Source organism: Oryzias latipes, chromosome 21 (genome assembly GCF_002234675.1).
Source record: "Oryzias latipes chromosome 21, ASM223467v1".
NCBI lineage: Eukaryota > Metazoa > Chordata > Actinopteri > Beloniformes > Adrianichthyidae > Oryzias > Oryzias latipes.
The window spans coordinates 23,284,825-23,304,326 of record NC_019879.2 but is presented as its reverse complement, the minus strand read 5'-3'; the positions used below and the strand labels follow the sequence as shown (position 1 = coordinate 23,304,326).

General features: G+C 39.0%; 2 protein-coding genes across 5 annotated transcripts in view; one reads left to right on the top strand and one right to left on the bottom strand.

Annotated features, from left to right (window-relative positions):
- The first annotated feature begins 278 nt into the window (after positions 1-278).
- Positions 279-12,573, top strand: dnajc3 (DnaJ heat shock protein family (Hsp40) member C3). Its single transcript, XM_004081777.4, has 12 exons — positions 279-497; positions 944-1,054; positions 1,143-1,267; positions 2,279-2,353; positions 2,590-2,742; positions 2,854-3,035; positions 3,120-3,239; positions 3,608-3,713; positions 3,793-3,913; positions 10,267-10,399; positions 10,481-10,629; positions 11,958-12,573. Exons 1-12 carry the CDS (start codon positions 416-418, stop codon positions 12,107-12,109), a joined length of 1,509 nt encoding a protein of 502 aa, XP_004081825.1. The 5' UTR covers positions 279-415; the 3' UTR covers positions 12,110-12,573.
- A 625-nt stretch (positions 12,574-13,198) lies between these two features.
- The window catches only part of uggt2 (UDP-glucose glycoprotein glucosyltransferase 2), a 49,866-nt gene continuing 43,562 nt past the window's right edge, over positions 13,199-19,502 (bottom strand). For all 4 annotated transcript variants that reach the window (XM_020712947.2, XM_011489835.3, XM_011489837.3 and 1 more), the window contains 6 exons: positions 19,262-19,444; positions 17,610-17,770; positions 15,601-15,715; positions 15,410-15,526; positions 14,867-15,029; positions 13,199-14,777 (listed from right to left, as the gene is read on the bottom strand). In XM_020712947.2, coding sequence (XP_020568606.1) covers positions 14,752-14,777; positions 14,867-15,029; positions 15,410-15,526; positions 15,601-15,715; positions 17,610-17,770; positions 19,262-19,444 — 765 coding nt within the window. In that variant the 3' untranslated portion in view covers positions 13,199-14,751. The remainder of the gene's footprint in view (positions 14,778-14,866; positions 15,030-15,409; positions 15,527-15,600; positions 15,716-17,609; positions 17,771-19,261; positions 19,445-19,502) is intronic.

Sequence of the window (19,502 nt, the reverse complement as noted above, 5' to 3'; positions counted from 1 at the left end):
TACATGAGTTCTCTAACCGAATTAACACTTGGATACAAATATTTGTTGTCACCATCATTTTCCTCAGACAATTTTATATTTTCTTGGGGGGGAAATATACATCTAACTGAATAAAATAAAAAAACAGTGGAGCTGCATGCATCCACTTTTCCATACTGCACGCACGCGCACTCGAGCGCACAGTCTCATTTTGCTGCCGTGGCTGCTGTCTGTTGAACCAAGTCAAGTGGGCGGGGTTTTCCAACCATTCCAGCCAATCGGCGTCCCCCACGATCAGGCAGTAGCGTTTTGCCCCTCATTTGGGTGAAGAAATGCCCCACAAGGACTCACACATGGAACAACAGAGAAGATCCATCAAATAAATCAACGTCAGCTGCCCTAACGGGAGAGAAAGATTTAACATCCAAATTCAGCCATGGTGTCCATTGATCATGTCACCAGCAAAATACTCACTTACATGCCTTATATTCTGGTTTTGATTGATATGCGATATGAAGGTAAGAGACTAATTTATGCTTATTATTATTATTATTATTAACAACTCAACTTTACTATAGTATGCTTTGAGTTCCTGAAGGTTGAATGTTAATTTGAACTTTGGGTCCTTTGGCAGTTTGTTTTGAACGAGTTGACGTACGTCAGCGATAGCATTAGCTTGCTAAGTTGTTAGCCGGTTTTAAGCTAGCTAATTATCTTCTTAACTCGCCGCTAACGATTAATTTGAAACTGCAAATTAATGAAACATTCAAGTCTGGTTTGATAAGTCACCTAATGTCTATTTTTCGAATAAAACTGTCTCTGGACGTTTTTATATTTCTTGTTAAAGCTAGTAGTACATGTCAGGTCTGTAGCTGTTGACAGAAGTGAGCACTTCACGGGTTTTGGGGCTCTTTCCCAATTGTTTTGGTACAAGATTGTCTTGATATTCGTTTGTGGTGTTCAGGAGTCAGATGTGGGAAAGATGGAAGTGTGGACAACCACATGGAGATGGGGAAGAAACTACTCGCTGCTGGACAGTTGGCTGATGCTCTTTCTCACTTTCACGCCGCAGTGGGTGAGACACACACAGACAGACTGTACATATTTATGGATTTTTCAGAAAGTGCACATCTTTCTTTACATTTTCTTTCACGTTTTGTTAGATGGAGATCCGAAGAATTACATGGCATTCTACAGGAGAGCTACAGTGTTCCTAGCAATGGGGAAGTCAAAGTCTGCTCTTCCAGATTTAAGCAGAGTCATTGAACTAAAGCCAGATTTCACATCTGTGAGTTATCAATTTTACATTTATCTCAAATAATTTTTGTTACACATTGTTTGTTATCCCATTTTCACGCACTTACTATAGAGTCAAAGATAAATTCGAATTGATACCTTGCTATAAAGTTTTAACTATACATCTAGGTCATGGATTTGTGTTCTGTAAAAGTATTTTCTTGTACTTCTTTCACACACAAAAATGCTTTTATGGTACCTTTTTAATGCATGAATTGTCCTTTACTTTTTTCTTGCAAATATAACACTCCGATCGTCTTCTGATCTATAATAAAAGCGTTCCCAGCTGTCTTTTAGTTATGGTTATGCCATTTTTAGGGAGAAAAAAAAATCTAATCTTTTAAGGACATAGTTTCTGCAGAGCAGCAGTAGTTCATCAGAAATTCACCTGTGTTTTGGGCATCCCCATTTCCCAGCATTTGTTTACCCTCTCTCCCACTAACTTACAACCCCAACCTAATATTAAAACAAAAATGGCGAGCAATATCAGAGCTATCCAGCCGTAGAGTTTTGAGTCTGATGCCAGCTCAGATGAGGCAAAGTAAAACGTCTATAGTTCTAGTCATCTACAAGTGGATGCATTAGAATGGAGCTTGTGGCATGCCGTAGTAGCCTCTACGTTACTTCTACATCCTTTCTTATCAACATATTTTCATAATGATTTGAATAAAGAAATACTCAGAAATGCAATTTTTAAATTTATTTTCTTTATAAATGCCCTTTATCATCAGAGAAATGCTACACAACATGTTAAAACACGTCAAAAACACAATTTGCCTTGGAGGGGATCATTTAGTTGAAATTGAACCTATGCCATTTGTATACTTCCGGATTAAAATCAATTCAGTGTGGTATTTTTCAACGATGCCTCAATTGTGGATTTGTGCGATTTGTACTCAAGTGTCAGCTTGCATGGTTGTTAGTATAGCTGCAGACTCCACTGTGCTATCATCCGTCCAGTAAATTGCCTGAGTTTGCCCCCATGCTCATTGTTCCTCAACAGGCGCGCCTTCAGAGAGGAAACCTTCTTCTGAAGCAGGGGAAGCTTGATGAAGCAGAAAGTGACTTCAAGAAGGTGGTAAGTTGAAAACAGGAGGTTATCATGAGATCCAGCATAGTTTGCCTGTATGTATACATTTGAACTAACAAATTAATAGAAAATCTGACACTAAAATGATGCTTGCTATCTTTAATATTCCAAATTTCAGTTTAAAATGTGGTTTAGGGATGGACTTTTTCCTGCAGTGCAGGTGTTTTGTAGAATCTCCTATTTTAATATTAAAGCTCAAATGTCTCACATCTTAAATCTTCCAGCTGAAGTCCAACCCCAGCGACAAGGAAGAGAGAGAAGCCAAAAGCCAGCTGGCAAAGTCAGATGAGATTCAGCGTTTGGTGGCTCAGTCACGCAGCAGCTTCAACGGGAAAGATTACATGACAGCCATAACTCTACTTGACACCATTATCGAGGTAAGAGGCAAATGCGATTCATTTATCTGCATGCTTAACATTGACCTTGCATGTGTGCAGCAGCAGACTGGAGCCAATGTTTGTTTAGGAGCTGGTGTTTCCCTGTTGTAGACGTGCGTTTGGGACGCCAGCTCGCGTGAGATGAGAGCAGAGTGTTACATTCAAATGGGAGAGATGGGGAAGGCCGTCAGCGACCTTAAAGCTGCCTCCAAACTGAAGAACGACAACACGCAGGCTTTCTACAAGCTCAGCACCATCTACTATGATTTAGGAGACCACGAGATGTCCCTCAAGTGAGATTCAGATTTCTTTTAAAGCTTTCATTCTGTTCTTACTCATTCATCGCGATGTTAAATGTTCTCTGTTGGGATCTGCAGTGAAGTACGCGAGTGCCTGAAGCTGGATCCTGATCACAAGCAGTGTTACAATCATTACAAGCGGGTCAAGAAGCTGAACAAACAGATTCAGTCTGCAGAGGAACTCATACAGGAACAGAGGTCTGTTTTTATACCTGCAAATTAATCTGAGGAAATCAAAACCTGCTTTTAATTATTAAATTTGGTCCCTTTTTCATTCTAGTTTGTTTTATTTTCTGCATGTAATCAATAAGATTCGGTGCTAAATTTTTGTGTGGCTTGAGGCTGTCTTATATTCCATATTCCACAGATGAAATGTCCTTTTTAAAATTTAGAAGCACCCCCACTTCCTGGTTATTACAGGCTCTCATGCAAATCCCTTTCAAATGTGAAGGGATGTCACATCACATTTGACATGCTTAATTCTGACGGTCGCAGGACTAAACGGGGACAAAGTGATGCTGTCACCCATTAAGCTGAAACACCTACCTGCTTCCTGCTGTTTTTAGGTACGTGGATGCAGTCAGCAAGTATGAGGCGGTGATGAAAACCGAGCCCAATGTGCAGCAGTTTACTCTCCTGGCAAAGGAGCGAATCTGCCACGCACTAGCAAAGGTAAAGCCCCGCAGTGCAGCTGTGAACCTGTTTCTTTATACCGGATGGAGGAATCTGACACAATCTTTCCTGTGGCTAGGACCAGCAGGCGAGCAGAGCCATCTCTGTGTGCAGCGAAGTCCTCCAGTCAGATCCTGAGAATGTCAATGTGTTGAAGGACAGAGCGGAGGCTTATGTCCAAGATGAACAGTATGAGGAAGGTAAGCAGCGGCAGTAGTAGTATCTTTATTCATCCAGGTAGATGTTCTTATTTACAAATATGACCCGGCCAAAAGGCTGTACAGATATAAAACCGACACAAGAATTACAGTCATTAGATATTGGCCTCTAAGTTGTAGGTGGGGCCACTGGTACGGCATACTCCCCCCATTGGTTTCTGTTTTATCCAACTCACTTCTTATACCATGATCTTTCATAGATTTTAAAGCTCTCCTGTTAGCTTACAGACCATCACAGCGTGACGTTACCGGTGCAAAATAATGAAGAGCATTGTCAGAGCTTTCCAGCTGTGCAGTTTAGATCCGATTCCAGCTCAGATGAGGAAAACAAAGATGTACATCAGAGTGGAGCGGAGCAGCGAGCTTGTGGCCTGCCAGTTGTAGTTTTTGTACTTAACAACTACAAGGTTTTTCTAACCCCCCCCCCCCCCCCACACACACACACACACACACACAGTTTCACTACGATTTGCACAAAGAAATACTCAGAGATGCATTTTTAAGCTTAATTTTATCCATGAGAAAAATGCCACAAGAACATGTTAAACACAGTTTTCCTCAGTGTGGGTCTTTAAAGCCAAAGCAATTGGTGGCTTTATATAGAGGGCTGTGCTTGACTCCATTTTATAGATGTCAGCATGATTAGGATTAGGAAAAAGTAGTCATTTTGCCTGAGGTGCATTTGCTGTCATGGGTGAAGGAGACTTTATAACAAAGCTTTATCGATGTTGGTGATAAAAGACAAAGATGAATCCAGCCAGATGCCCAGATGTTTGTAACTAACACTTGTGCTGTTCCGTCAGCATAAGTGATTATTTTGGAGGGGTGTGACTTCAAGCATCTGACTGAAAAGAAAACACTTTGGTTTGGTGGCGTTAAGGCGGAGATGGAGCCTGACACGTGCTGCTGTGTGTTTTGGGGAACCGTTGCCCTCAGATTGTTTGTGATGCTTTTGTAAAATATCCGAAAGCTTTCAATTTTAGTCTGGAGCACCAGAAAGATCCTGTGTGGTGCCAAAGAGATCCAAATTTCAAGGTTTGCTGTAGAAGATGTACGGGAAAGTTAATGCTACATTGCTGTGAAAACCAGCTTAACTACAATCAATCAGAGCAACAGGAAATCCTGCAAAACCATCTGATCTATTAATTAAAAAAAGCTTTAGTGCATTGAGTGTTAAACATTCTGCTTGTGCAGACCAGCTGGGTTTATTTCAAATCAAAACATCTGCTGATAAAATCAAAATTTTATCAATTTGGAGTTTAAAACTTTAGGATTTTTTTTCTTCCCTCCTGTGAAGCTCTATGATGAATGAATCATGTGTTGGGCCGGTGTTGCACCAGAAAGGAACATCCGATTGTTGGCTGTTTTCTGATGCAACTTAACGTCTGGATCTCTTGGGCCTGTAGATGTTCGCTCGGCCTCACCTGTCAGTCTGTCTGCAGAGGGAAAACTTAAGAGCAAAGTCCAGAATCTCCAATGAAAATAGATGCAGCTCACACATTTCATAGCTCTAGTCTTTGTGTTTTTTAAAGGTGTAGAAAGAGTTGTTCACTCTCCTGACAGTTTCTGGAGCTGATCTTGAGGCAGGATTTGTTTTTAGAACGTCCACAGGGGAGTGCCGGAAGTTGAGCGGTCTGGTTTTGTTTCACTGTCCTACCACCAACTGGAACTGCTTTTGTCGTTTAAACTGGTGTATTCAACTAACAGAAGCTTTAAAATACTTTTCAATAGGAGTTTTGTTTTTACAACTTTAACGGTTTCATAAACTCTGTAAAAGCTCAATGGTATTAGAGGGGGAGTGAATAGAGGTGTCTTCTAAGATTGATGTACAGTGATCCCTCGCTAGAACGCGGTTTACTTTTCACGGTTTCGCTACTTCACGGATTTGTATCGTGCATTATGTTCTGCCTTCTGATTGGCTAAAAAGTCACTCCGCTTCTTCCGTACCTGTGCGTCAATAACGTTGCAGTTTAAAGTGTACAGGTACGTAAAACAGCTTGCCAAATTAACATTACGTACGTGCAAATTCTCTTGCAATTTCGAGTTTCTCTAAAACCCATAGAAAAAAAGAGCGACAACAACTGCCAATCACTATGCTCTTCTCCCGAACAAACACAGCTGCACCGCGGGCTTCAAAAGAAGAAAACACTGCAGAGCAGAGTCAGGATGCAGCGGCTCAGTCTGAAGAGCAGTGAAATACACCTGAGTCACTATTTGTCCCACTGTACTTTGTATTTTCTCCCGTTTAATCCAATACTCTGGTCGCGGTGGGCGGGGCTAATCTCCGCAATTTGAAGCCTTCTGTTCACATTGATGATTAAAATTATTTGACAGTACAGTACAGAAGTTATTTGTTGAAAAAAACGTTTTTAAAGTACTTTTATTTGTGAAACAAATGCTTGAGCCTGTAAAATGGTTTGTTCTTTCTTTTCAATGTATAATAGAGTATTTAATTGTAAAAAAAAAAAAAGAGATTTTTTCTTCACGGATTTTGACTATCACGGGTTCTTTTAGGAACGTAATCCCTGCGAAAAACAAGGGTTTACTGTGTTCATATTTAGTCTGCCAAAGGTGATAAAACTGCACAGAATTTGTCGAAGCTTTTTTATGGAAGCGTATTGCATTCAGTAAAAGGGATCTTCGTCCTGACTTTTTCATGTATTATAATAGTGTGTACTTTATTTTCTAAGGACCACAAAAGCTACAAACTACACACAGGCTGGGTGGGTACTAACCTCATCTGCTCATGGAAGCTATAAGAAACCTGCAATTGAAAGTTGAAGAAAGAAAAAATTGCTTTTTAACTTATGTGTAGGACATTTTTGGTTTTTATGAGCAGATAAGGTTAGTATGTAGCTTGGTGCTGTGTTATATTAGAATGAATGACCCCCCCCCCCACAATATATTATTTTTATTTAACGCAAGACGCTTCTTTTTTAGGTTAATTTTTTGTTCTTCAATTCCGTCTAAACTGAAACGACTGTTATTTTCTAGGACATAGTTCCTGCAGAGTTCATGAGAATTTCTCCTCAGAATTTTTCTAGAGTTGTGGACTGTTGGTGCGGAGCAACCACGCCCCTTTCCCCGAACCGCTGCCGAGTGCGGGGAGCTTGTGCGCCGCCCAGAATACTCTCTTTTTCAAACAGCTTTTTTCGTCTGCTACTTTTTTTTTTTTTTTTTTTATAGTTTACATGTTTTGCAGACCGCATGTTTTTTACACTTTTGCAGCTGTATTTATTTAATATTTATTTCTTTATTTAATAAGAATCTCATTTTTGATAATAATTTTTCATAACAATTTTAGTAATATTTTTAATTATCTAATATAAATGTAATTTGTGATGTCCTTTATTGATGTTATATTATATAGATTATTTCCGAATGTCGTGTTGCTGCCACAGATAAATGAAATTTCCCCATTGTGGGATTAATAAAGTCATCTATCTATCTATCTATCTTTCTTCCATCAGAAAAATGCAATAAACACAATTTTCATCAGAGTGGCTCTTTAAAATATTAGCAAAATTGATCATCTTTTTGCTTTGCTCTCTTTTATACAATTTTTTTTTTTTTTTTTTTAATTTAAGTAAATTGTTTTTTCATGTGAAAGGCCTATCAGTTTGGATGAAGTCACTTTGTAGGCTCTTTACCAGTCTAACTTTATCAGAAAGCTGTCAGGTGTCATGGCGGTAATCTAACACTAGGGGTCCCTGTAACATCACAGGGAATTCCAGTCTGCCTGGAAACCTCATTTGACCTTAAATCTAATCATTTTTATGTTCAGATTTATGTCGGCTACACCCTACACCTTCATCTTTTTGTAACATTTTTATTACTTTCCATAAATTCAGAAATGTGGCGATTACATTTAGTCTCATTTGACACAATGCATCTCCTGATTACTAAATCCAATTAGGAGTATACAGTACATTTAAATAAGCAACGTTGATGATAAATGGTTGGATCTTATTAGATCCAGGAGCAAAGCAGTTCCTGTCTTGTGGGATCATATTACAGTAGACAGTGATTTCATCCAGCAGCTCAACAGTAGTTGCTGAGCAGATCTGCAGCGTTGGATCTCCGCTGAAATGATGAACAGGTCTTCAGGCTGCGAGCAAATTAGCCCAAAACAAACTCCCATTTCAGAGATGACAAAAGCATGCTGAAATCTTCAGTAACCGTCTCATTTGACCTGTCAGTGCCTGTTTTGTGGCAGATTGAAGTATATTTTTCCCATCAAAATCCTGAGCTGGGTTGATGCAGGTGGTGGTGCCATTAACACGAACAAATCAGCAGTGAGGGAAGGCAAGACCCCATGTGGGTTTTAAAACCTGTCAGAACTCTCTGGTGTTTATAATTCACCTCAGACATCAGAGTAAACAAGCCTCAAAGCACCCAAACGCGTGCACCATAACAGCCCCGAGCTGCTGCCGGAGGAGGCAAACTCCACCGCCAATCGACGGCTTATTAGGACTCCGATGACGTCGAGTTGTGAGTGAAAACGGAGGCTAAACCAATAAATTGTCCTCCAAAGGCATTAGTTCCTCACTCTGCCTTTCATCTCTAATTAGAAGTGCAGATCTGAGTGTTTTTCTGGAATAAAACCGGATCCAAATTGTCTTAAATCTCATATTTTCTTTTATCTTGTTAATAGCAGCTGTAAATGTTTTTTGTTGCCGATGCCGTCGGCCTGACCAGTTTAGAAGCTAAACTGCAGATTTGCTTGTTTAGTTATTAAACTATTAAGACAAACTCCAATGAAAATTGTTTTTAACATGTTGCTGCAACCTTCTTCCCATGATGGAGGACATGTACAAAGAAAATGAAGCCTAAAGTTGCATTTCTGAGTATTTCTTTATTCTAATAGTTGTAAATTGGAACCAGAAGAGAAAATGCCGTTTGAAAAAGGCCTCAAGCTTCCTGCTCCGCTCCATTCTGATGCATCCTATTGCAGACAAACAGGTCCATGTTGGAGCTGGAATCTGGATCTAAACTCTTCGGCTGGATGGCTCTGATGATGCTCACCATGTGAGGGGCTGTAAGCTAGCGGATGAGCGTGTAAACAAAAGCCGACAGTCCCACCCACAATTCGGAAGCACATTTCTGATGAACCACTGTCTCTGTGCAAAAACGATGTCCAAGGAATCGACACAGGTTTTTTGATTTAGTCTAAAATGGCATCATCATATTTGAAAGACCACCGGGGACGCTTTTACGGTAGATCAAAAGATGATCGGAGGGAGACTTCAGGCCCTTTTCTTCTCCTCGACTTTGACAAACAGGGGAGGCCAAATGCAATTGAAATTGAGCTTAAATTATCAGCTGAGTTTACAAACTGTCTGAAGATGCTGATCAGCTTCTTGAAACTGTCCTCATGTGTTTGTTTAGGACCCAAATTTGAATTTGTCATTTGCAAGGAAAATGCTTGTAAACAAGCAGGTGAGGTCAGTGCTGTTAATGCGTTAGACGATTTATCTAGTGAAAGACAAAGTATTTTAGGATTTGATTTCTAATAAATACTCTAATCTCATTGGGTTTCAGTTGTAAAAAGAAAATGAAAAATGAGGCAGGGGTTATTTCAGAGCTGTGTTTATAATCTGTTTCAAAGTTTTTATACTTGAAATGAGCATATTTGTACATTTAGCATAAATTAGATAGGCTGTAGTTCTGTAAACTTTTGCAAGTCTTCTGCTATATGAACAGTCTTTTACCTCAAATCCTCTATAAAATATGCAATCCCATAGATAATTTCTAATCCAGATGAAACAATCAGTCTGAGTTCTGCCTCCTGTGTCAGCAGCACAATAATGCTTCTTGTAACGTTCTATCATTTCTGTTGTGCATTTAGTTGTGATTGGCTCATCAGTTTCACTGACTCTTCTGGCTGAATGCATCAGTGAAAGTCTTTGCTGCAGTAGGAAGTTCCGTCTTCCTCATTTCAGCTACCGATGTACTTTGGACTTCCCTTTCTTTGTTTTCTGACCAAACCCTGCAGCAAACATAAAACCCCTCCCTGTCTGCTATGTGGGAACGGGTTGCTGTTCCAGATTTGCCTCGTTTTTATTGGATGCCGCCTGCAGGAGCTCGCCACTTTCAAAAAGAAAAACGCCTCCTTTGCTTTGCCTTTAGTTAATGTTGCTCCTGATACTTTTAGGTTACTTTACAGAAACCCATGAGTAGCAGCCGCAAACCTGTCTACACGTTTGTGGTTAAGAGTAGAGGGGGAAAAAGACTTTGCTCATGGTTGCGGGTTATTTTATAATGCTCTTTGTTGTCAGAACTGATTATTTTAACAAATATCCATCTGATTCTTGTCCTTTGGTCTGTTTTTGCAGCTATTAAAGACTATGAGACTGCTGGAAAACACAGTGAGAATGACCATCAGATCAAAGAAGGCCTGGAGCGAGCACAGCGGCTTCTCAAACAGTCTCAGAGGAGGGATTATTATAAAATCCTGGGAGTGAAGAGGTGACGATCGAATAGAATTCGCAAAGATGTGTAGGTTTTAGCTTCAGCTTATGCTGATCAGTGAACTCTCTGTGGTCACAGAACCGCCAAGAAGAAGGAGATTATCAAAGCATACAGGAAGCTGGCACAACAGTGGCACCCTGACAACTTCCAGGATCCGCAGGAAAAGAAGAAGGCAGAGAAGAGGTTCATAGACATCGCTCAGGCCAAAGAGGTCCTCACCGATCCAGGTAACCGGTCTGTTCTGCTGTTTGGAAAGCATCCATCAATGAATGGGAGGCTCTCCAGGAGCCGCTTGTTACTTTCTCCAGTTCTGTTGGTGCCACTAAGGGGGGGGGGGTCAGAACCTCCAGTACCGTTTGAAAAGTTGGGTCTAAATGACAAAAGCCATCAAGTTTACTAGAGGTAAAAAAACAAAAACAAATCTGGAATGGTTCAAATCAAGAAGCAGGATAAAAGTTTGAGTGCTGCAAACAAGAATTCAGGTCAGTTTCAGTGGTCAGTTATATGGATCGGGACATCCCTCATACATTATAGTAGTACTAGACTGCACTGTTGCATCCCAATCAGGAATCGGATAGTTTCAAGCTTATTATTCCAATAATATACTGGTATATCTATACCATAAACGGATCCCAACGTTGTATTGTTGTGAACCGCAGCAGAATACAGCACGGGTCTGAGCAGCAGGCGCACAAAAACGGCTGATAAAGTGAGATCTTCCCGGGTTTAGACTTCCAGGCTCAATAACTCTTAATAAACATTTAAACTGACAGCGAGTTTGTCTTAAGTCAAACAACGACCTACAAATGAAACGGAGAGACGGCAACCAAGGGACCGTCAACAAAGTACAAGCTCTGGGAAAAACACATTTCAAACTATCTGTGTATCCATAACCAACCAAAACAAGGAATGGTTGCATTGAGATAGGCTAGTAATGAAAACTCAACGTATTTAGGCTAAAACAATGATTTTGGAAGAAAATTATTATTTTTTAATGTCTTAAAAAAGTATTAGTCCGGGCCTTTGGTATCTGCAGATTCTCAGAAACAAATGACAAATCCAGTTTTGATCACTTCTGGTTTCAGGGTTTCCCTCCACAATTGTTTTCTTTCATTTATGAGCTAAAATAATTTTCCCTCCACAAATGTTTTCTTTCTTTAGCTCATAACTGCTCTGTACATATGAGGTAAATAAACAGGATATTGTCCTAAGCAGCAACATTTGAACTTTACCGACTTCTACGCTGAAAGATTAAATCAAACTTTACTAATTATCCCATTTCTTTTCATTATTCTTTCCTTCAATTTCATATTCTGCCCAATTTATTAACTTTAAGTTTCTGCAAATTTGACTTATTTTTATCTCTTCAGCACAGAAGAAATGTAACTAAAAATCGATTTGATTCAGAGATTAAACCTATAGATTAGAGTTTTGGATCTATTTTCAAATCAGTGTTTTTATTCCCCCCCCCAAAAAAATAATTTGAAAGATTTTTGTTTTTAAATGAAATCCTTCCATTTTTCTTTTCTGATGTATGTATTTGCACCTTCTTCAGAGATGAGAAACAAGTTTGACCAAGGAGAAGACCCCATGGATCCAGACAGCCAGCAGGGTCACCATCATCCATTCAACGGCGGTTTCCATGGTTTCCAGGGCTTCAATCCTTTCGGCTCGGGACCCTTTAACTTTAAATTCAACTTCAACTGAGGTTTCTTATCCAGCAAAGCTGGAGTGGGATTTTTCTATTGTCCTCCCTATTTAAAAGGGAGATTGTTCCACAAATGATCTTTAAGCTTCACGGCCTTTAAATCAGACTTTTGTTTGTTGTTTACCAACGACGATTCCACTTCAGGCCGCTTTGGTCTGTTGCTATGCTGACAAAAAAACCTGCCTTGCATAAAAAAAACGTAAACAGTAATTTTATGACTTTGACTCTTTAAATTATGTTTGTGTCCAGTATTGCACCCTGCAGTTCACACAATTCAATTTGTTCTATTTTTATATGAACTAATTTTTTGTTCCTGAAATGTAAATAAAGACTTATTTATGTACATTCATTGGAAATGGTTGTTCTGTATTCTTTGTTTTCAGTGGAAAAAAGTTTGGTTTTCATGTCGGATGACTTGGTTTTTGACCTTTTGTGAGCCGTCGGGAATAAACGATTGATTTTCTTTTGGATGTTTACATTAGCATTTGTAGAAGCCATAGAGGAACTTTTTGCTCCCCAGCATGAACCACACTGTTTCCTGAGAGCAAATCGTGGAATTTACAAGATGGAGAAAAAAAAACATTTAAAAAGGAGCTGATGAATTGACAAAGGAAATTGAATACAAGTAAAAAAATGTTTTCCACCTTAAAATGTGATCTTTAATGAGGATTATTTAATCTGTGAGTCCAGCTGATCGGCCAAAAGCAGCTTTTTAAGGATGTAACGCTCTTCAACAACTCTTGGAACAAACTGCTTGGGAATTGTACACATTTTAGGACACAAAGGAAGAAATTAGGATTATTTTTGAAACATCCTGATTTAAATAAAACTTATGTTGTCAAAAGAAAATATACTGATGTATTGAACTGAAAACTTTTTCTTTTGTAAACTGATCCCCCCCCTTCTGGTTCTGAAAGGACGTTTGATTCAGAATCGCCTTGTTTGGAAACTAAATCATCCGTTTGAATTCAACTTCAAAAATTCCAACTAATGGGATGTCTTCCAAAACACTGAGGATTAATGACCTGACTTGAGGTGACAGCTGCCTTTGAAACAGGAATAAGTAACTGTAAAGCAGTTTACCAAAGTAAAGTACAAAGAACTATTTACTGCTACAACACAATTCCTGAGTAACAAAAAGTACAGTTTTGATTGAAAACTATGGAATACAGAGACTGACATCAACACACTGGTAGAAATGAGTCCTGGATGCAGAAAAACATCAAACATAGTGGGACAAACCGACTCGGTGTAGCAAAGTTTGAGCAGCTGCTCTTTTTACATTTAATCAAGTATGGTTCAGTAAAAATGCCCTTTTTACCCCAAAGGTTCCTCAGTGAAATGGAACTCATTAGCAGCGCCCCCTTCTGCTTTATGCATATCAAACGATTTTCAGAACAAAAGCTCATTACTTATTATACTGTGCTTCAGATTTCTCTGAAGGGACTGAGTTCTTTCTAAGAACTGCATTGGTTGACTTAACCTGAACAGCGGCTTTATTTTTATGTTTTTACTTTCCTTCCTGATGGGATGAGTCAGACTTTTTTTAGTCAGAGAAGCATTAAAGTGCAGGCTGAAAGTGAAGGAGCAAACTTTAATTTAGATTTTACTGAATGTTTTTGCACATTTGAACCACTTCCTGTTTCAAATTTGCAAAAATTAACAATCCGATTTGGCCTTTAATTTAAAGCTGTCACCGTTTTCCCATTAAAGACCCACTCTGATTATCTTTTGATCTATTTTCAAAGCGTTCCTGTTGTCCTTTAGTTATGATTATGCTGTTTTAGCCAACATGATGAATAAAACCTATGTCGTTTTCTTGAAAATAGTTTCTGCCTTAGCAATTCGACCTAGTTGTGGGCGGGACCATTGGTATGGAGCGACCCCGCCCCCCTTTCCCTCCCCATAGCTTCCACTAATTTACTGCCCCTCCCTACCCCTAATCTAACATCATCCATGCAACAAAAATGGCGAGTAATATCGGCGCTATCCAGTGGATGCATCAGAATGGAGCAGAGCAGGAAGCTCGTGACCCGCCCAGTATATTTTTATGTCACAAATACGCTCCTTTTTTCAGAGGAAAACCTCTGCTTCTGATTGAGAAAGATTTGAATAAAGAGACTCAGACATGCAATCTTGAGCTTAATTTTCTATATATATATATATATTTATATGCCATCCTTCATCAGAAAAACGGCACAAGAGCATTTAAAGAAAATACCAAAAACATGATTTTCTTAAGAGTGGGTCTTTAATGATCATTTTAAATATACCTAAAACGTGCTTTTGTTATGGAAGGAAACTCAAATATTTTATTTGAGGTGAAGTTCTCAAAAACGTGCCGCTTCTGCCTGATTCTCTGCACACAATTCATTTTCAAAAACACATAATAAAGTGCTCTGATTGATCCAGCATTATCTTTTCCCCTCCTTTTAAACCCAGCTTGCTGATTCCTAAAGCTCACGCTCATCCTGACTGCAGGAGCAGATTTGGCATCTCTGCAGTGATCACCTCCTCCTCCAGTGGGGAGGCGACACTCTGCGTCTATGTTTAGATGGAACTGTTTGTCTTCAAGTTTCACAGGTGGCCCGCTTGTAAAAAGGTGCTGCCTCCGTCGTCTTCTGCGTGAAGCTGGCAGGATTTAAAGTTCATCCCGTCGGTTTTGTTCTGTTGGAAAGAAACACGGACTATGAGCAGATGATGGTAAAGGATGAGGGTCCAGTTCAGACATGAAGGAAGCTGCCTTCATTCTTTACCTTTAGCGCTGGAGGAGGAGGGCGTCTGTCTTTGTGCCGCCGTCTCCTCCTGTTTCTGGACTTTTCTTAGCAGCCCTTTAATCTCGCTGTCATATTCGACCCACTCGGGTACGATTCTTGCTGCTGCCGTCAGCTTGGGCTCCTTGGTCTTTGGGTTGTTGCACTGCAAAAAAAAAAAGCAGATAGAACACATCATCCCACCAGGACCACTTAGTCCCAACAACTCTGATTCCCCGCACTGCCTGTGTCGTACATTTGCCTTTAATCTGATTTCCAATTCTGCTAAAAGGATATTAGGCCCTTCCTTGTCTGGGTTACCAAGTGCTGACCCTCTCCACAATGAGATCCCACTTCCTATTCCAGTCTGCTGGAGCCTGTCCAGCAATTCTCTAAATTCGCTTTGCAGTTGTGTCACTGACATTAGTGTCTGGAAATATGCCTCTCGTGTTTCCACCATTGAAGCGCCAAAAACTCAACATCCAGGGAAGAAATTAGATGAATAAAAAGCAAAAAAAAGGGGATTGTAACAGCTGCTGGCCTCACCAGGTCTATAGTCTTTGCTGTTTGTTTGGAGGAGTCATCGCACCACGTTTCACACCACAGCCACTCCTGAGGGAGAGACTTAATGGCCACCTGGTGGATCATGTTGTTGGGAAGGTCCTGAAAGGGGACAAAAACATCACAAAGGGAAAGTCCCTGACCTAATCCAAAGGCGGCATGGGGGAGTGAAGTACCTGGTCCAGGTTTGACAGACTGTTTGGGTCTTGGCTCAGTGCTTGGTACTGACCGCGTAATCTGTCCCCAGCTGCAATTTTCCGAAACTTCTTTAAATCGACAACGTACAGAGCGCTGCGTAAAAATATATGAGAGAAGGTTAATGCACTGAAGCCATTTTTATTTAAATACGTGATTTTTAAACAGGTAATATCCAGGATCTTTACAAGCTTACATCCAATTGTACTGCACAGTATGTATAAGTGCAAATATGTTGATTTATGATTAAGGGTACCATATTTTTGGGGTATTAGTCGTTTTTTTTTTCTTTCATAAATGGCAACAAACACTAGAGGGCACTGTAGGTATGTGTACCGGTAATCAGTATTTGCTACTGACAGAAACTATGAAGAAGAAGCCCCGCTCAGTTTAACGCCGCTCCACAGAATTTCTCATAAGCGACACAGAAGATAAAAAATTCAACAGATTTAGTAGATTCCTCCTATGTTTTATGAAGCTAAATAAGCATCAGTGTGTTACGGTAGTGAAGCATGTGTATGTTCAGTCAATTATTGTTTTCTATTCTGTTATCATGATGAAACTTCTGTTCTTGTTCCTGTATTTTGTGAGACTTATATACGATTCTTTTCTTTTTCTGTGGCTGCTTCGACTCCGCAGCAACTTAGTCTGAAAATACTGTCATTATAATGACATCGTGTGTTTGTGGGTGTATATAACTGAAGATGAGTGGGCGTATGCATGTACTGTATTCCTTTATCATCTTTTACTTTTAAATGTATCTTTTCCAATTCATTTCTAATCGTACTTAATAACTTTGATAAATCTTTGGATAAATACATTTTTGCTTTTGTTTTTCACTTTAGTTTTGTTTGCATAACATAAACTAGTTCCAGCAAACGGCACAGAATTATCCGATATGAGTTAACTGATTGTTCTGATTCTTATCCCATCCATAAATATTTATCTGGTCGTTCTTCATCTTTGTGTCCTTTCGGGAGATTTTTTGGGCTATTATTTGTACTTTTAGGGGTGAAACTCACTCACAAAGCAAAGTGGAAAAAGTTCTGATGAAGTCAGATAAAGTAAGACAGCAGTCCAACCATCCATCAAAATGCTGATACTCACCTTAAAGGCTAACAATATTAACAATACTATTTAAATTGTGTCTTAAATGGGTTTACTTTTTAAAATTATAATAAATTCACTTTTTTTCTACCATTATCTTCCAATTATTTAAATGTATTTGGTATTTAAAAGAAATACCAACTACTCAAAGCCTGACACTTATGATCTATGTCTACATGTTCTGCATCCCGTTGCCGTGGCAACACAAGTGTATTAAACCAAAACTGCACACATCTTTAGGTTTCCCCCCTGATCTGCTATTAAGTCTGTCTTAAGTCTTTCTGGAACACCGGCACAGTAATGGAAAACCAGAAAAGGCCTTCAATCAGTCCAATTCATTTTTCCTGCACTTTGCTAAAAAAGTCATTGATGTGTTTCAAAGGGATGTCATCTGCTGTTCTAAGAAAAAAAAAATATGATTCTTTTATGGACCTGAAATATAGTGGGCTGATATTGACTGAAGTAGTTGGCACACAATGGCTCTAAATGGTATTAACGAAGTCTCAAATGAAGCATTAAGCTCCTATTTTTTATGGGCAGGCAGTCTAGAGAGGCCACCCTTGGTAAACAAAGGGTTGATAACCATCATCATGGTACCCATTATCTCTGATTGCAGTCTTAAGTTAGTCGAGCCAGAAAATGGAAAGGACTGGTTGTCTTCAACTTGTTCCATAGTACAATTCTTTGATAGGCAGAACAGAAATGTGAAGCTTTTTATCCAGATAGTACAAATTAGAAACTAAAACTGATGTTCCCCCTTTTTTAACAACCAGTATTCAACAGACCTGTTTGCTTTGTCACCTATTTAAGGTTTGGCTGGGTTTTACATTTTGGATGCAGACATAATAAAGGTATAAATCCGTCTCTGCTACAGTTTCTGTACCTGATGTGGTATTTTCGGTGTCCGAGATGTGAGGCCCAGTATCCACTTTTCCAGAAGCGATATCCTTCCATCTCTCTGCGGCTGTCACAAAACGGTGTGTAGCCATAAGGAGCACCTTCCAAGTCCAGATCCCTCAACTCCTTCAAGTCAGCTCGGACTATCTGGAAGAGATGCTCACTTTGGTGGATAATGGGGCCATTTTAAGAAAAGTGGCTCCTGCATGACCCCCTTCCCAACTCATCTGACGCTTTTTGCATAGAAATGTCAACACATTCAGTGAACTCGGGCCTTTTTTCCTGGTTAATTATAATAATTTTATGTTGGGTAATTATTTTTATTTGATTATTCATTTGTGATTTCAGGTTTGGAATAAAAACACTCAGTTGAATTTTGGAAGCCATATTTGCAAAAAAAGGTTGTTGGGTTAATCGTTTTTAAACTTTTTAGGAAAATGCCGGATTCCCCGACGTTTGTCAACTCTTTGATGTTTTCCCACTTGTTTTATGGAGCTCCTGTACGGTCCCAACTCACAAATCAAATCACACTTTAATCAAAATTAGAGTGTTTATGACCTGGCACTAAAGATTTTAGGTTAAAAAAAACACTTTTTATTGAAATACAACATTTTGACATTTACTCATTTTATCAGCTGCAGCAGATCCACTAGAGTCTTCGGTGGAAACTGTAAAGCTCCTTTTAGCCAAACGTTTTTTTTGCTCAAACGGCACTTTCTGTGAAACAGGATACTGGATGAAAGCTATATGATACGGGCATAGTGGGTCTGCTGTTTTCTAGTATGGCTCTGTGTAAATAAGTATCCCTATTCAGGAAATATATTTAATTCAATTCCAAGTTAAACTTAGAAAGAAATGTGTTTTTGTTTTCTCCACAGAAAGCCTTACGAATATATTTTTATATTTTGAACACAGCTGCAAGATTTTTTGATTCCGATTCTTTTTAAAAGTATTTAAAACGGAATTTACAAAGATAAACAGAACAACTAGATCATAAATATCAAACATAAAATAAAGAAGATTTTTTCTTTCTTTTCATTAATTTTTTTCCCTCATGTTTGAAAAAAACTGGTTTTAAGTCTTTTTATTTCACCTAAATAGTAACATCAACAAAAATTCATACAATTATTGGCAGCAGAGTAAATCTTAAAGTCCCATTTTTTAAGTTTAATTGTAAGTTGTGACAATTTGAGAGTATGGAAGCATAGTTGACTCATATTTCAAAATAAAAGTCAATACCGGGAATGTTAAATACCGTTTTCTTGATGATTTTAGTTAAGTGACAGAATGAAGAAAAAGAAAAAGCCGTTTGGCAGGGATTTTTCCTTTTATTTTAGAGTCAATGAATGCAGCTTTATTGTGAAAATATAAAAGTATGTATTGACTTTTGTTTTGAAATATGACACAAACGCTTCCATATGAGAGCCCCAGCAGTACTGGATATATAGTATTTTTACCAAAGCTTATGTGCTTTTTCTTTTTTGACCAAATAAACGTTTGTTTCATGGATCTAGTTACTGTGTTGAAAATAGTCAATTAATCGCATGTTTATTTGCTTTTTTCAGATTGCACTGATAAAATAAAGAAGGAAAAGCTAATTAATTTTTTTTCTGTGACGCCACAGTTTTTGCTCCTCACCTGGTCTGCGTCCACAAAAATGATCTTATCCACAGCCAAAGGGAAGAGGACATCCAGGAAGAGGATCTTATAACCCCAAATGATCCGCTGTTTCTCCGTCTGCTGGTGGAGCCAACGCGGCCACTTATACTGCACTAACTCATACTGGAAGCTGTACTTCTCTGCCATGTGAGAGATGGTCTCCTAACCACAGAGAGAGTAAATAATGGAGCCTTAGTAGTAAAATACGGAGTGAAAGGAG

Bases quoted from the DNA above. Each gene is read 5' to 3' on its own strand.
- dnajc3 (XM_004081777.4), top strand. From the start codon at position 416: ATGGTGTCCATTGATCATGTCACCAGCAAAATACTCACTTACATGCCT. The intron at 1,055-1,142 runs GTGAGACACACA...ACGTTTTGTTAG, and splicing joins TCACTTTCACGCCGCAGTGG to ATGGAGATCCGAAGAATTAC. The intron at 3,036-3,119 runs GTGAGATTCAGA...TGGGATCTGCAG, and splicing joins GACCACGAGATGTCCCTCAA to TGAAGTACGCGAGTGCCTGA.